This window comes from Clarias gariepinus, chromosome 4 (genome assembly GCF_024256425.1).
Source record: "Clarias gariepinus isolate MV-2021 ecotype Netherlands chromosome 4, CGAR_prim_01v2, whole genome shotgun sequence".
NCBI lineage: Eukaryota > Metazoa > Chordata > Actinopteri > Siluriformes > Clariidae > Clarias > Clarias gariepinus.
In genome coordinates, this window is record NC_071103.1 from 37,587,086 (window position 1) to 37,605,773 (window position 18,688).

Below are 18,688 nucleotides of genomic sequence, written 5' to 3' on the forward strand. Positions count from 1 at the left end.
AGAACCAGAAAGCAAACATAAGTAATATAAACAGCTAAGTGGCAGCAATTGTTGTCCCCATTGGATTTGGATGATTTACACTGACAGACTTTTTGGTTTTAGCATTCTTTGTTTAAGGATCAGACATTACTTCCTGATGTTTTTGGTAAATTTTAAATATAAGCCCCATTTATACAACAAAGGGGTTGGACAATGAAACTGAAACGCCTGGTTTTAGACCACAATAATTCATTAGTATGGTGTAGGGCCTCCTGTTGCGGCCAATATTCTTCAATTCTTCATATTCGATTTTGAGCCATTATTCTTTTATTCTTGCAGAATAGTGGCCAGGTCACTACAGGATGGTGGAGAAAAACGTTTCCTGACTCGCTCCTCCAAAATACCCCAAAGCTGCTCAATAATATTTAGACCTGGTGACTGTGCAGGCCATGGGAGATGTTCAACTTCACTTTCGTGTTCATCAAACCACTCTGTCCCCAGTCTTGCTGTGTGTATTTGTGCATTATCATCCGGATACACAGCACCGCCTTTAGGATACAATGTTTGAACTATTGGGTGCACATGGTCCTCCAGAATGGTTTGGTAGTCATTGGCAGTGACACGCCCATCTAGTATTGGGCCTAGGGAATGTCATGATATTGCAGCCGAAACCATCACTGATGAAACAGTCTGGGTGTTACGCTTCTTTGGGGCTTTGCTGCCATGACCTGGAGCACCTGAGCCATGCTCTGCATCACTATTGTTATGCCAGACAACATGGTCTGCAATTTCTAATTGATGCCAAGGGTGTATTGCTGGCACCACCAGCTACTTTTGAGAACAGTTTGCCAGCACTGCACCCAGACTAAACATGAAGTTTGCTGTGCTTATATTTACAGCATTTTACAGACTCCATTATCCAGAGTGACTTAAATTTTAATCTAATTGTAGGGTGCAGGGTTGAGGGCCTTGTTTAAGGGCCCAACAGGGGCAACGTGGTGGTGCTAAGGTTTAGCCCTAAGACCTTCTAAACCAAAGTCCAATTCCGTAACCATTGAGTTACCCATGCCTGTTTTGCTTGCTCTACACCCTAACTTTGATAATGATGTGCTTGCTCTGTACCTTGTGCTGTTGGAACCACCTAGCTTTAAAGACTTTATGCTGGTGGTGAGCTCTTCCCTAGAGCACATAAAGTGTCTTCTTAAGCTCCAAGCTTGAGTCACAATCCCATGAAACAGTCCCTTTTTTCCTCTTTTGTTTTTCGGCCCATTTCTGGTCTACAGTAGTGCCTGTGCCAAGTCCTGGCTTAATGCCTGTCTTACACTCGAAGCCCTAGCCATAAATAAGTGCTTGCCCAAACCCTATGTTACTTCTCATTCCAGTTTCCTAGCTCATGTCCTGCCCCAACACCAAGTCTTGATCCCTGCCCAGTCATAAAGGGACACTTTTAACCTGTCTTTAGATAAATTATATTACAGATTGATTGCTTCTTTGCTTTTTTCCCCCCAAACTATAACAATTCCAGCTACAGTATATCTTGTTATACCACATGTTTTGCTGCAAATGCTAACCTATGTGCATCTACAGTATTTATTGAAGAAAGTGAAACATCACTGCATGTGAGACTCTCTAGAATTTTGGCACACTGATATACTGTCCCAGGTTTTCTGCTTTTTCATTAACTAAGTGCTAGTGTTAATAATTATAGTGCAGATGAACCTTTGAATACACTTCATTATTCCAGAGGAGAATAAATATTTTAAATAAAGTGGAGATTAGACTGGAGTGTAAACAATGACATTGGTAACGATACAGCGCTTCGGTTTTGGGAAGCCGCAGTAATTACAGATCAGCTCTATTGTGATGACAGGAAATTTAATTCATCCAGCTGCAGTCTCGTCTACAAGAGGAAGCATATTCACTGAACCCAGTGGTGGGCTTTCTGCAGAACCTTTTGGTGTGGTGCTGGTGTGTGTGTTTGTGTGTGTGTGTGTGTGTGTGTGTAACGCTACAATAAAAAATAGTGTAGAAATGGTGTGTGAAGATATAGTGTATAGTGTGTGCATGTATATGCCAATCTCATGCGGGGCGGATGCTTCATCCATGCGGAGGTGTTCATGCTCTGTAAAGCAGATAACGCCTCCTCACTGTCTGAGGGCTGATGGAAAAAATGCATTATTGGCCTCAGAACAGAAAGGCAGACAACAAATAGAAAGGGGTGGGGGGTGGGGGGGTTGCCCCACCTCCTCCTCATGAATATTTTAATTGGCAGTGTTATCGCTGATGATTACTAAGTATAGGCCTGGGGCTTTACACTAATGTAGCGGAAAAAGGACGGACCCATGAGAGCTTTTAAAGCTGTTTGTGTATATACAGTGGTGTGAAAAACTATTTGCCCCCTTCCTGATTTCTTATTCTTTTGCATGTTTGTCACACTTAAATGTTTCTGCTCATCAAAAACCGTTAACTATTAGTCAAAGATAACCTAATTAAACACAAAATGCAGTTTTTAAATGAAGATTATGTTATTAAGGGAGAAAAAAAACTCCAAATCTACATGGCCCTGTGTGAAAAAGTAATTGCCCCCCCTTGTTAAAAAATAACTTAACTGTGGTTTATCACAGTTAAAAGTTCAATTTCTGTAGTCACCCCCAGGCCTGATTACTGCCACACCTGTTTCAATCAAAAAATCACTTAAATAGGAGCTACCTGACACAGAGAAGTAGACCAAAAGCACCTCAAAAGCTAGACATTATGCCAAGATCCAAAGAAATTCAGAAAAAAATGAGAACAAAAGTAATTGAGATCTATCAGGCTGGTAAAGGTTATAAAGCCATTTCTAAAGCCTTGGGACTCCAGCGAACCACAGTGAGAGCCATCATCCACAAATGGCAAAAACATGGAACAGTGGTGAACCTTCCCAGGAGTGGCCAGCCGACCAAAATTACCCCAAGAGCGCAGAGACAACTCATCCGAGAGGCCACAAAAGACCCCAGGACAACATCTAAAGAACTGCAGGCCTCACTTGCCTCAATTAAGGTCAGTGTTCACGACTTCACCAAAAGAAAGAGACTGGGCAAAAACGGCCTGCATGGCAGATTTCCAAGGCGCAAACCACTTAAGCAAAAAGAACATCAAGGCTCGTCTCAATTTTGCTAAAAAACATCTCAATGATTGCCAAGACTTTTGGGAAAATACCTTGTGGACCGACGAGACAAAAGTTGAACTTTTTGGAAGGTGCGTGTCCCGTTACATGTGGCGTAAAAGTAACACAGCATTTCAGAAAAAGAACACCATACCAACAGTAAAATATGGGGGTGGTAGTGTGATGGTCTGGGGTTGTTTTGCTGCTTCAGGACCTGGAAGGCTTGCTGTGACAGATGGAACCATGAATTCTACTGTCTACCAAAAAATCCTGAAGGAGAATGTCCGGCCATCTGTTCGTCAACTCAAGCTGAAGCGATCTTGGGTGCTGCAGCAGGACAATGACCCATAACACACCAGCAAATCCACCTCTGAATGGCTGAAGAAAAACAAAATGAAGACTTTGGAGTGGCCTAGTCAAAGTCCTGACCTGAATCCTATTGAGATGTTATGGCATGACCTTAAAAAGGCGGTTCATGCTAGAAAACTCTCAAATGAAGCTGAATTACAACAATTCTGCAAAGATGAGTGGGCCAAAATTCCTCCAGAGCTCTGTAAAAGACTCGTTGCAAGTTATCGCAAACACTTGATTGCAGTTATTGCTGCTAAGGGTGGCCCAACCAGTTATTAGGTTCAGGGGGCAATTACTTTTTCACACAGGGCCATGTAAGTTTGGATTTTTTTTCTCCCTAAATAATAAAAACCATCATTTAAAAACTGCATTTTGTGTTTACTTGTGTTATCTTTGACTAATAGTTAAATGTGTTTGATGATCAGAAACATTTAAGTGTGACAAACATGCAAAAGAATAAGAAATCAGGAAGGGGGCAAATAGTTTTTCACACCACTGTATGTGTGTGTGTGTGTGTCAGCAAAATCCATACTATACTTTACGATTACATACCCTGTTATATTAAGTAATCTTCACTATTGTGTACTCTTAACTATTACATATGATTTAGTATTTATTTTCCATATCACTTTTTGCAGGATTCTGGGAAGCATGGCGCCCATCCCAAGAGTATTCCCTTCAGGGCTCTGCACAGTACGCTATACATTTCACTACACTTCTGTACCCTCCACACTACAGTATTCCCAACACTTCAGTACTTTACACATTACAGTATTCCCAACACTTTTGCTATTCCCTGCACTTCAGAGCTGCTGTTACACAAAATTAATCAACACTTTCTGATCAAGATGATCTCCTCACCCAGCAGCTCTGTACTATAAATACGGTACCTGCTTTTTATTGCTCTGAAAGCATGAGAAAGTCTGTGGAAGAATCTTTAGTAAAAGTGCTATTGGCTTACAAGCCGAGGATTTTGTTTCACTTACTGAAAGGCACCCTTGGGAGCATTTCCTCCCAGGCCTTGCTTCAGTGATGTCACATGAGACGTGCAGTTTAATCCTGACAAAAGTGTTGTTTTTTTTTTGATGTTATGATGTAAATTGAAGTTTCATTCGAGTTTGACTCATCATTCAGCGTCACAGAAACTCTGCGTCTCATCCTGTCCCTTCATAAAGACGTGACTCCCTCATCTCCACCGGCATGCTAATTACGGGCTTTATTCGGCTGTGGATTGGAGCTGATAGCCCTATTAAGGAGGGGGGCAAATACGTATATCCTTAACCCCCTCCCTTTTTTGTTGTTGTTAAGAGCAGCATGGTGAATCATGGCAGAGGAGATTAAACTCAGAATGGGGTTTGAGTAATCGCACGAGTGTGTGGTGCATAGCGAGCACAAACCAGAAAGATGAATAAAACGAAAGAGGGGGACAGTAATTGCTCCCGAGGCTTAATGATACAGATGCACCGTGCCCGCTTCAGCACTTAAGAAGTGCTCTACTTAACATAATGTAAAACAAAAAAGCAGAACATGCTAATGATAAAAGAAGGTTCTCTCTCTCAGTCAAGGGTGGATGAGTCACAGAGTTCAGAACAATGTCTTGTCTCGGTTCCTTGTTTCCAAACATACAAAATCCTTGGCGTAAAGCTTCATTTGTCTATAAAATACTGAAAGCAAATAAGAGGCAAGCATGCTCAGATTCCAATTTGTGCTTTTCTGAGCACAATGAGTAGAGATGGAGGCGTAATGGAAAGATCTCCTCCTCCTCCTCCTCCTCCTGCTCTGTATACACTCTCTCTCTCTCTCTCTCTCTCTCTCTCTTTCTCTTCCCCTCCATGTGCATTAACAAAAGGAAGTAAAGCAGCATCAAATTAGCATCGGAGTAGCATCCGAGTTAATAGCTCTGACCGCATGAAGAAGAAAAAATCACCACCTTCCCATATAAACACACACACACATACATATATATATATATATATATATATATATATATATATATATATATATATATACACACGCACATGCACAGGCACACACACATTTATTAATGCACCAATTTACCTACTCACCAAAGTCAACCAGCTTGATGCCCCCCTGAGTGGTCAGGAGGATGTTGTTCCCTTTTATATCTCGATGGATGGTTTTATTCTCGTGTAAATGATGCAGGCCCTGAACACACACAACACAAACATGAGCGAAAGCTGAAAGCCTAGCAACATCCATAGAAAGTCTAATGACTCACTATTAACACAATATTTTTGAGAGTGGGATTTTTTTTTTCTCTTCTGTTGAAAGCATCAGTCATGAATAACGGACTTCTTTATAGAATTCTGACTATGCAGGCAGCATGCACTGGCATTCAGAATGCTCATCCCTGTCTGTCTGCCTGTCTGTCTATCTATTTATCGCCATAACACGAACACCACCGATAAGCGGATTGAATAACATTAACTACTCTTTTGTGTCTGTAGGGACCAAAGGCCCCAAAAGCATCCGGTTCAATCCCACAGAAAAGCCAATGGAGCCAACGGTCTTGCATTACGCTGTTGTCACTTTCATTTGCTATAACTTGGTTGCATCTCAATTTTGCACTAGTCTGTCCACTAATATTTATACTCATTTATTTATTTGTATATACTCATTTCATTCTTTTTTTATATTTAAATACATTTATGTATATCCTTATATACTTTTTTCTGAGTGATTTCCCGTTGAAACATGGCCGTCTTTCATGTGTATATTTCTTTGACTACACTTTACACAACTGTTAATTTGTAATTGTGACTACATTTCTATTGTGTTACTATCGTTGCTACTTGATTTTATTTTTTATTTTTATTAAGGATCAGTAAAGTGTCTATTTGTCTGTTTGTTTGTCTGTCTCACACAATATGGGGCAAAATGTTTTGTGTTTCCATGTTTTGACTGATTTTTGTATTTTTTTTAATAAACATCTACAGTACATAACTGAACAATTGCAGTGGTGTGTATTGTTTAAATCTAAAGTGGATGTAAGTACTCACAGTTACACTTGATAAAATTTACAATTCTCATAAAATGTTCAATTATGTTCCAATATTATCAAAAGTGGTGTATAATGTACATCGTTTGTTTTTACTGTTTGTTTATCTGTAAGTCGTAAGATAAATGGTAGAAATTTAGATTGTTAGACTGTCGTATTCAGCAAGCATTTGGTGTTTAATAAAAATGTGTTTCAGTTAATGTTTTGGGCTTTCCAAATTTGCAATTGGGATTTTAGATTATTTTTTTTTTTTTTTTAACAACTGCTAGATTGAGTGACGTGATAGCTACAGTATATATGACTGTAATGATTATAGTGAGGATGAGAATGATGATGATGATGATGATGATGATGATGATGGTGATGACGACATACCATGAGTGCCCCATGTAAGATATATGCAATGACAGCTTCGTCCATTCGCTCTCCTCTTTTTAAAGTTCCCTTGGCCAGATCGGTCACTGAGCCTCCATTACACAGCTGAAAAAAAAAAAAAAAACACAGATCATTACATTTTTAGAAAATCTAGCCTTCATTAACCAAAAAAGTTCATTTAGATCATTCATAAACCTTCATGAGGACAAGTCAAACCAGGACTTTAGATTGTGCAGAATAACAGAACACAGCTCTGAGAGTTAAAGCTCTCTTTATTTCTCTATATAATTTCCTGATACACTAATGCACTTATCCCAGTGTTTCACTCATGATTGGACACCATCAAGGTGGAAAGTTTTTTTTAGTACACGGAGTCATGATCATCAGTGCCTGCTTCACGTCTGATGGGATCGTCATTCTCTGACGTCTGGCCTTCTTCAAAATGTTTGCACGGTTCAAATGTTTTACTGTGGCTAAGAGTCGCATCAGCGTATTGTGCTTGAAGTCTGTAAATGTCAATCGCTTTATACGCCTTCATTCACCATAAATTTCATCACAAGTCCTGAGGGTTAGAGTAGGAGTGCAAGAAACAAAAACAACACAACGCCAGACTACACTGATGAGTAGTGAAATTGATTTAATCACAGCATGACTGAATGAATAAATGATGGATGATGGGGGTTGAAATTAATATTTCATAAACAGAGCATTGTCTCTCACTCATTATTTGATCAATAAAGAAATATTTTTATTAAATCTGAATACGTCCCCAAATAATATAAAAAAAACATTTATCATTCAGATACAGTTCCCGTACATTTATTTAAAGTACAATAATAACAGTCCAAGATATCACAGAATAACATCTGTAGGACAATATAATAAATCACATGAGCGTGGAAGAAAAAGGCAAAAGGCAGCAGCTAAAGTACAAATTTATAAATAAATGAAGATAAAACTAGATGAAGATAAAAGCTTGCGTTCTGAATGTAACAAAAAGCAAATCTTTACCCAATGTTTTCACTAAGAGACTTATATATACCCTGTATTGCCAAAAGTATTCGCTCGCTTGCCTTCACATGCGTATATGAAGAGTAACATCCGATTCTTAAGCCATAGGGTTTAATGTGATGTTGGCCCCGCCCCCTTTGTAGCTATAACAGCTTCAACTCTTGTGGGAAGGCTTTCCACTAGGTTTAGGAGTGTCTTTATGGGAATTTTTTACCATTCTTCCAGAAGTGGTAAAAGAAGTGGACTCGGCGAGTTCACGCTGTGCGCGTTTGGCTGCTGCTTCTTGCTTGGAACATTTCTCGTGTTCGTGTTTGTTTTCTCTGTTTGAGTACGTTGTGTGCGTTTTGCTGCGGCTTTTGTTGTTTTGTTCGAACGTTTACGTGTTTGTTTGGTTTTGCCGCGTTCTGCTTCCCGTCCATTTTTTCCTCTCCTCCTCTCAACATCTGGATTGTTCATGGCTCTACTGTTGTTATTTCACTATGGATTATAACTCTAATTGATCGCCCTGCTACATCTCCTTTCCTGGACACCATACTCTGCTGGATTATTGTTTATGACTCTACTGTTGTTCTTTCACTGTGGACTATACTCCGACTGAATTGCCTCTACCCATCGCTAGCGACCTGCTCCACTCTGCTCTGCTGCTGCCTGTTGGCCTTCGCGCTCTTTTGGGCCTTTTACATAGCTGACGGGTGAGTCTCCACTCCTTCGTCTATCTATCGTGGACAGTATATCCCCCGCCATCTGATTTGACTGTTAAAGTCCTGCATTTTAATTGAGAGATGTGCGTTTCTCATCTGTCAGTGATGTTGTGCTTTCGCATCTAAACATGTCTCTCACCGCTCGCAAAGTTCCTTTACCTGCTTTGCTTAGAGTTTTAACACTGGGCTTATTATTTGACTGCGTTGTTGTTATGGCACTCAGCTACTCGTTATCTCAACTACGAAGCCTGAAATCACACCCTCGTCTCGACGCATCTACATACAGGCTCTGCAAGGAACTTGGGATTACTAGACGGTCGCCACTACCTCTCATCGCGCTGTGTGACATCCTCGTCTATTCCTTCTATTTGGTCTAACTGTTTGGATATACGCTATTCTATGTTGCTGGCCAACCACCGTGGTACCAATTGTACTGCATTAATTACTGTATCTTTGTCTCCACCTGCTCTACAGACACGCAATGATTGTGCGCTTCGTCCTACATTAGCGCTGTTCAACTGTCGTTCACTTACTAACAAGGACCTGGATTTCTTGCTGCTTACTGAAACTTGGCAATTACCAAGTGACTATTTCCACCTAAATCTTCTCACCCCCTCTGGATACAGCTACAGTACCTAACCAAAGTCCATCTGACATCGAGGGGCGGCGGTCTGACTGCCGTCTATCGTAGTAACATTCTTGTTAAAACCATTGACTGTCATGCAACTTCAACCTTTGAATACCTGGTTTCTTAAAATCTCTGCTACATTTCCTATAATTGCAATTCTCTTGTATCCTCCACCCAAATAAATGTAAAATTTTTTCACTGAACTTCATGAACTATTAACCCTTACTTGTGCGATGTCTTCTTCTATGATCTTACTTGGTGATTTCAACGTACATGTTAACAAAGATTGTGCAGACTCCGGTGAATTCATGTCAGTTTTTGAATGCTTTAATCTCGTACAGCACATTCATTTTTCTACACATCTAAAAGGTCACACCACATTTAATTTTTACAACTGGTTTACGTAATGTTTCTGTGTATGGATCTCAGATTGGACTTTCTGATCACCTTCTCATTGAACTCAGTTGTGAAATGCCTCTCCCCTGCCTCAGGGTAAAATCAACCATTAATTTTTGTAAAATTACTTCTGTTGATCATTCACTGTTTACTGATTCTGTACAGACACATCTTTCAGATATTACTGAACACAGTTTTGCTCTTGATATTCTTGCCAAATATTTGCCGCTCTTTCTACCGCCCTTAATATTCACGCCCCACTCAAATGCAGAATCGTACCTTCTACACATATATCACCCCCTCACTTCGCAAATTGAAAACCATCGGTTGTCGCCTGGAACGCCTTTATAGGAAAACTGGCTTGACCGTGCATCTTATTGCATACAAGGATCATATTCAGCTATATAAATTAACTTTAAATAATGCACACTCCAGCTATTATTCTACTCTAATCATAAATGCATCTTTCTGTCCTAAAACACTGTTTTCTGTAGCTAACAAACTCACTAGCCCTCCTGTCCCTGTAAGTCATTCTTACATTACTTCCAAAATAAAATAATTTGTATACATTTTCTCTTTTCAACATTGTACTCCCCTATCCACTCAAATGACTTCCCTACGGACTTTGCAACTGGTATTTTTACTGATTTCAATCCTCCAACTCCTGCTTTTATTTCTGAGTTACTCAGTAAAGTCAATCCTTCTTTCTGTCACCTTAATCCTGCCCTTACGTCCATGCTTAAATACTCAGTACCTGTTATTTAACGGCCTATTTTACTTCTCATTTCTAAAATCCTAAACACTGGTGTTGTTCTTCTTGAATTAAGGACTGCAGCTGTCAAACCAGTCTTAAAGAAACCTGGCCTTGACCCAGCTGATATGGCCAACTACCGACCAATTGCTGTTCAACTACAGTCCTATTTGTCATCTCATAATCTGTATGAATGTTTTCAATACGGTTTTCGCCCCCACCACAGTACCGAAACTTAAGGTTGTCAATGACCTTTTTATGGCCTCTGATGATGGCTCTGTTAGCATTTTGATTCTGTTAGATCTTTCTTCTGCATTTGATACTATCACTCACAGTATTCTTATTTCAGGACTTTCTGCTCTTGGTATTTCTGGAACTGCCTTATCCTGGTTCGCTTCTTATCTGTCTGACCGTCAACACTATATTACCATCTGCCAGTCTAAATCCTCTACCGCTCCTGTTTCTCATGGTGTTCCGCAGGGTTCTGTTCTTGGCCCACTACTGTTTATCATCTACATGCTTCCTCTAGGTAAAATCATCCGCCGTCATGGTTCCCAATTTCCACTGTTATGCAGACGACACTCAACTCTATATTAGTTTTCGACATTACCATCCCTTTCCCACCAACTCCGTTTCAGCTTGTGTTGATGACATAAATGCTTGGATGACCAGTAACCTACTCAAGCTCAATACTGATAAAACAGATTTTTTACTTGTTGGTTGACCTAAAACTGTTGCTTCTTTCTGTCCTGATACTGTCAACATTTCCGGGACCTTGGTTAGACCTTTCACCACCGTTAAAAATCTGGGTATAATTTTCTTTCCTTTCTACCTCACATTTCTTCACTTACTAAATCTGCCTTCTAATAGTTCGTCTCTGTCTCTAACATAGCTCGTCTACGGCTCTTCTTAGACATCAGGGATGCTGAGACACTGGTTCACGCTTTCATTACTTCTCGACTTGACTACTGTAATTCTCTTTTTTATGGTCTACCAAATACAATAATAAATAAGCTCCAATACATTCAGAACTCTGCTGCTAGGGTCCTGACTTATTCAAGGAAAAACCTCACACATCACTCCCATCCTACACAAACGTCAAAAAACTCCCACACTTAAGATTCTCCTTATCACCTTCAAAGCACTCCATGGTCTTGCCCTCCATATACTGTATTTCGGATCTTTTTCATACTTACTCCCCTGTTCGCACACTCTGATCTGCAGATGATAGTCTACTTATTATTATTATTTATTATAAGAAGTGCATTTGTGAGGTCAGACACTGATTTTGGACGAGAAGGCCTGTCTCACAGTCTTTTATCTATTATTTATCCCTACGGTGTTCTATCGGGTTGAGGTCAGGACTCTGAGAAGGCCAGTCAAGTTCTTTCACACCAATCTCTCTTATCCATGTCTTTATGGACCTTGCTTTATGCACTGGTGCGCAGTCATGTCGGAACTAGTGTGGGGTTGTTTATCAGTAGTTGGGCTCAGCCCCTTACTTCCAGTGAAGGGAACAAAGTTGGAACAGGTAGGGGCCGTCCCCAACCTGTTCCCACAAAGTCAGGAGAATAAAATTTTTCAAATTGTCTGGGTACTGTATGATGAAGTACTAAGAGGTCCTTTCACTGGAAGCCCAATTTCCGAAAACAATTCTACATCAGTTCCACACCAGTTCCAACATGATGAGCAACAGTCATTCATAACGCAGACAGAAGCATTTTATAATGCATCTGTGATGAAGTCTGCTTCAAATAAAGTGTTACCCACAACTTTTAATTGCATGTAGAACTTAATTCCAGTCTTGGACTTTGGTCTAACTTGTTAAGATTTTGGTCTTGGTTGTAAGGCAGGGAACATACAGTGTTTGGGTTTCTTTTGAATGTAGCCAACTAACATACTTTCATTTGAATTCAATGGTGGCTAGTTCTGGATTTTATTAGGCTTTATCAGACAGAATCAGTCAGACTCCACCCATATCTCTAAAAATTAAGTTTAAAAATAGTATTTTTTCCTTAATTTTCTTTTTAAAAAGTCAATCTCTCCTATTCTCCTGTCGAAGGGTCGCCACAGTGGACCATCCAATCTGCACAGTGATGTCCTTCCTGACACAACCGTCTCATTTTATCCATGCTTGGGACCTGGGGTTTGGAAATTGGCTTGAAATCGAACCCGGGCCTCCCGCATGGCATGGCAGGAAGCCACCAATGCCCTCCTATCAACCTATTACATATTAAAGTGAAAAGTGATCAAAATCCAGTATCTCAACATATTAGAATATTTAAAGTTCAATCACAAAAATAAATTTGTTAAACTTCTTAAAAGTAGCATGTTCATTTATGCACTTAATCCGATTGTAAACCATTTTCCCCCTTTGCCTAGTCCTAGTCTCAGATTTTATTGGAGTTGATAATATTTCTCTCAGAATAAATACATTTTAATTATTGAAATTATTTGTCCTTGAGTGAGAGGAAGCTACTTAATCATAATCATCTGGTAATCAGTTTGGTCTGAATCTCAAATCCAGACATAAATTAAAGGTTTAGACTGTAGGTCATGTGACGTGTCTGAGCACGACAAGCTGGCCATCAGTTTTAACGAGAAAGTCTTTTCACTGTCAGTCGGGGGGTCACAGTGAGTGCTTCACTACATTTGATTGATTTATGAGCATTTCTAAAAAACATATAAAATGAGGCTAAAAGTTGGTGGAAAATGTGGAGGAGAAACGTTGACTGACCGTGTAATTGACATGATGAATGTCAGCTCGTCTATTATTTCCACCAATAGTTGGAAGAGGTGTGCATCCCAACACACACACATACAGACACACACACACGGTCCTCAGAACAAAACATCTTCCAGACATATTTTAAGCCTCTTATTTACTGATCTTTAAAATGATTAGATGTTTATTAATGATGACTGCTACATTAATGATGATACTGTACAATGGCCACATTAAAAAAGGTTAATTAAACATGTATTTATAAATGACACCATCAGCATGTGCATGGACTCGAGGCGTAGGACTTAAGACGTAGAAGCAGCATAAATATCTCCCTGCTCTTCAGATCTATCTTGAGAAATGGTGTTTTAGCCAGACATCTTATGTTGAAAGAACAAAGGAGACTGAAGACAGCTTTAATTAATCTGTCTCTGCCCTGAATGGAAAGTGAAGGTACTGTAAGTACAAGCTCTTTTCTCCACTGAAAGCCATCGTGAAATTACACAAAATTGGCCTAGGTGTTGCCAAGGCAACAACGCTATCCTCTTATTTGGGAGCATCTGAGATCAAGCTCGGGAAAGACATGACGCGGAGTGATACGTGCAAACAGGAAGTGCCGCTGTACATAAGGAGAGGCCTGTTTAGACCCATTTACTGTCGGGTTTATGAAAAGTTTTCTGTCAAAGCTTTAAAGAAATCAGTAGAATTATACCTGCACTTGATAGGAGTCTCTTACTCTCACTCACTCATCGTCTATACCGCTTTATTCTGTAAAAAGAGTCGCGGAGGAGCCTGGAGCCTATCCCAGGAGACTTAGGGCACGAGGCGGGGTACACCCTGGACTGGGAGCCAATCCATCGCGGGGCACACACACATATAAACCAAACACTCATTTACACACTACAGGAAATTTGAGAACACCAGTCAACATAATCTGCATGTCTTTGACCTGTTCAGCAGTAGACAAGAGCACCCCAGACACAGTATTCTGAGATACACTGTGGGATTGGAACAAATGATCTAGCCTTTGCCTAAGGTTTTAGACCCTTCCCTGGTGTATTGGAGTTGCTTTGACCTCTAGCAATCACAACCCGGCCCATGCTCAGATCGTGATGTTAGCTATTTTGTACCATCTTTCAACATGTCAACTTAAAGAACTGACTGTTCACTTTCTGCAAAATATAACTCACAATTCGTCACGAGCCACTACAATGAGATAATCAGTGTTCTTCACTTTACCTGTCAGTGGTTTTAATGTTATGGTTTATTTTTCATGTAATATCACTCACTCACTCACTCATCGTCTATACCGCTTTATCCCGTATTTAGGGTTGCCGGGAACCTGGAGCCTATCCCAGGAGACTTAGGGCATGAGGCGTGGTACATCCTGAACAGGGTTCCAATCTATCACAGGGCACACACATAAGCCCAATCCCAATTCTACCCCTTACCCCTTCCCCTACCCCTTCCCCTACCCCTCGCCCCTTCCCCTTGTCCCTTAAAACGAAGTGGAAAGGGGAAGGGTTAAAATATTTCCCCTAAGAAATGGGACACCACTACAACACTGTTATACGTCATCATACGTATCCGTTCATTTACATGTACACATACAGTATGGCCGTAAGCAAAACAAACAATGCGTTATCAAAAGCTCGGCAAACTGCCGTGCTACTGAACTTTCATATTTGTTTGTAGCATGCAGTAAAGTGTATATGACATAAAAATATATTTTTGTAATATTGCGCAATCGGCGCTATCCGCTAGCAAACTTTAGCGGTTTTTTTGCAAACGTTTTTTTACAAAACAACACCATAAACACAAACACAAGACTAAAATTAATATACATATAATAAAAACTTGTCATAAAAATCCTTATTAATGGCAAAAAATCGTTAAATTTAAGGGTCTGCTTGCTCGAGTGAGCGGCCATCTTGAAAATTTCGTTAGCCCTTCGTTTGAAGTGAGGTCCCAAAAAATCTTCGTTTCGAGGGCTATCTGGCCCTTCCCCTTAGCCCTACCCCTCCAACCAAAAGAGAAATGAGACACCCCTACCCCTTCACGTGAACGCGCCAAACGGAGGGGTAGGGCTAAGTGTAGGGGTAAGGGGTAGAATTGGGATTCACCTATACTGTACACACACTTATTCACACAATACGGGCAATTTGAAAAAAACTATTAGCCTAACCTACATGTCTTTGAACTTTGGGAAGGAACTGGAGAACCTGGAGGAAACCCACCAAGTATGGGGAGAAGATGCAAACTCCATGCACACAGAGACGGGAATCGAACCTGGGCCCAGAAGGTGCAAGGCAATAGTGCTAACCACTACACCACCGTGCCACCTTGATCTTTAAAGACATGATAGGAATGGAGCAAGTTGGAGTGGAAGAACACAAGTGTCCTGCATAAAGCCTTGACTGTACTCAACCTACAGGATGAACTGGAACTGGAGCCTCTTTAACGTCCTATTATCAGTGCCTGGTCCATTAATCACCACAACCATGTTAAAAATCTAGAGGAAAGCCTTCCTAGAAAAGTGGAGTGCACTACAACAGCAATCAACAAATGGAGTTGGGTATCCATATAATAATGGGATCAACACACACACACACACACACACACACACACACACACACAAATTACAATGTTTAGCACTAGTTGAGTAACTACAAGAAGCCAAATCTGCATTATAATTTGAGTTAAAAAACATTTTGCCATTCAGCTTTGACACTTTATCATTTTTATTTGACGATAATGCAAAAATAAATGCAAAATGATCCCCCAGTCCTGTTAGGGTTCAGTGAATAAGTGTGGTTAAGCATTTGGGAAGCCCTTTTTCGATTAAGAAAACCTTTTTATAGACCTGCAATCAAGACAAGGCGAAGGTTCAGCTTTGAACGCTTTAAAACAAAGCTGGCTCTCGGGAGAGGCCGCTCGAACCCACATTTATCATCGGAGCGGAAAGAAAAGGTGAAATGTTGTCAGGGTGGAGAAACATGTGCGTGTGTGTGTGTGTGTGTGTGTGTATTCCCAAAGACGCAGGGGTCTTTTCTGTGCTTTGGTTTGCAGCGTGCCTGCAGGGCTCTGTGCCACTCCTGCCTTCCTGTTCCACCACCGTGTACAAAGAAGTTAATTGATCTAACAGCAGGGGAGAACAAATTGCCCTGTTATGCTCACAGCTCAAAAAACACTTGAGTTTCTGAGAACAAAGTATCGATCAGACGAACAAGGAGGAAAGTCGCCTATATTCCAAGGCTTTCTGCGGGCGCTCGGACAGTGGTGTGGTTCAATAACTGACATCTTTTCATAGCTGCAGCACTGAACATTGCACATTTGAGCTGAATCACAGCTTAGGAAGTTTTAAAGGTGGAGTGGCACCGCAGCAATGGTGTGTCTGTTTTTCTTTATAAATATATTTTCAGTCATTTTGCAGAGGTCTTGAGCTTTTTAAAATGTGCTTTTATTATGTAACAACCTCAGCAGCGACCTCATTCCCCATCTCATCTGTTCCAACCACTTAGCATTCAGCATCAGCACACACATACTGTATATACAGTACATACTGTACAGTATGCACACACACATATAAAAAGTCCAGTAAGCAACGTTGACACAGTCACTTATTTACTGTACATATTGTCCAACATAAGTCCACCTTTGCACAAAATATTCTCATAAAGAAAGCTGACCTCAAATCAAGCAGACTAGCACACAGACGATGATCTCATCAGCACACTAGGTGACGTTACAACAGAACAAAAACACTAAGTTTTCACTTTGGAAGGTGTTTTATATAAAAGCTCCGTTTTTTAGCGACCAAAATTGCATTTCCATGTGGACGAAAGGCCAAAACATAGAGAAAAGTCTCAGTTTTTCAAAATACCCTGAAACTGCTCCGGTGCTGGGACTGCAATGAACAATAAGAGACAAAAAGTCCTTCTGGAAGCCTGGAGAATCCAAGAAAGTCTGGCTCTTAGAAAGCAAAGTATGAAGAAATGATGGGAGCTCAATTTGTTTGGCTCAGTACTGTATTTTTATTTGTTGGGGGATCAGAGAAGCGTCTTTCTGAGCCAGAGCTTTTTCATTTGAGCGATACTCCAGTTTGTATTTTATACTCAGTCACATCTGAAACACTCCTTTTGAGCCATCGGGCGGCTCCTCTCCGCCACACTTATCACTCCAGATTAACTTCCTGAGGCTTCAGGCGTGTTATTAGTGTCATCTTCAGACAGTCATCAACATCATTCCTTACTCACAGTTAGAGACTCAGGGCAAACTCTCCCATGATGCTCTGCACCTGCTGCAGGTCTGGTTACACTGGCTTAAAGACACAAATCTGCTTTTAGTATTACAGTCAAAAGTTTGGACACACCTTTTCCTTAAGTGTGAAGACATCCAAACTATGAAATTACATGTATGGAATAACTCAGTAAACAAGAAAGTATTAAACAAACCCCGAATATATTTTTGCTTTAAGATAGTTTAAAGAGGCTACACTTAACTTTGATAACAGCTTGTCACGCTTATGGCATTCTCTCATCAGATTGATGCAGTAGACACCTGGAATTGTTAAGATTTTGTGAAATATCTTGCATTCTTAATATCCTTTAAACAATAGTCTTGTTCCGATGACGGAGCGCCTGCCAAACGCCTTAATGTAAATGTAAATAGCCCTATTAGTGCTACCACAAGTACTGTACAAATCCATATTATGTCAAGAAACACCCGGTTATGTAAAAATAAAGGAGGTGCATCATTACTTTAACAAATGAAGGGCAGTCAATCCAAAAGATCTTAAGAACTTTAAATGTATCCCCAAGTACAATTGCCAAAAAACATCTAAACTGGCTCTTGTGAGCACCATCCTAAAATGCTTCTCGGAGTTCAAGCGGCTGACATACTGTATTTCAACATTTACTGTTCAGAGGGGTGTAGGCTTTCCTGGTTGAATTTCAGCAAAGAAACCATTACTTCAAAAGAACAACATGAATGAGAGACTTTCTTGAACAATTTCAGAACAGCTGACCTTAAAAAACAAAAACAGTTTCTATAGGGTGGGTAAAAAGTAAGTAGGCATTAAAAATTGGCATTAAAGTACATATGTCTAATACAAATGTATTGAAACAAATTGTACATGTATGTCATTACATAGGAAAATGAGAAGCAATCTTTAAATTTTAATTTAAGGACTGGTGGCGTCAACGAGTTTCTTTAAATGGCCAGGGATGGACAGTTTTCTGAAGGACGTCATTTGGGATGTTGCTGAGAACCTCCTGAATCCGTGTGTGAAGCTTTGTCCTGTACACCTCCTCCTTTGCATAGCCCCACAAAAAAAAAAAATCAGATAGAGTGAGATCTGGATTTCTTCGAGGCTATTCATGAGGTTTACAAAGTAAGAAAGTTAAAATGTTAGTTTAACTACCGCTTTAAGCATAGTACTAAACATCAACAAGGAACCTCCTAGGAGCTCCTTTAATGATCAGAATATGTGGAAATGGCTTGGAGGGTGGTTGGAACTGTATGGGGGATGTGGTTATAACTTCCAGCTGAGTTTCTGTAATGCGCAAGTGGTGTTTGTGAATGATTGTGTTTACAGTTCACACAGAT

At 40.2% G+C, this 18,688-nt stretch overlaps 1 protein-coding gene across 1 annotated transcript in view; it reads right to left on the bottom strand.

The window, feature by feature from the left end:
- The window catches only part of LOC128520968 (myosin-IIIa-like), a 43,872-nt gene that overhangs the window by 7,288 nt on the left and 17,896 nt on the right, over positions 1-18,688 (bottom strand). Inside the window, exons 3-4 of the mRNA XM_053495438.1 lie at positions 6,870-6,974; positions 5,542-5,641 (exon numbers count right to left, since the gene is read on the bottom strand). Coding sequence (XP_053351413.1) covers positions 5,542-5,641; positions 6,870-6,974 — 205 coding nt within the window. The remainder of the gene's footprint in view (positions 1-5,541; positions 5,642-6,869; positions 6,975-18,688) is intronic.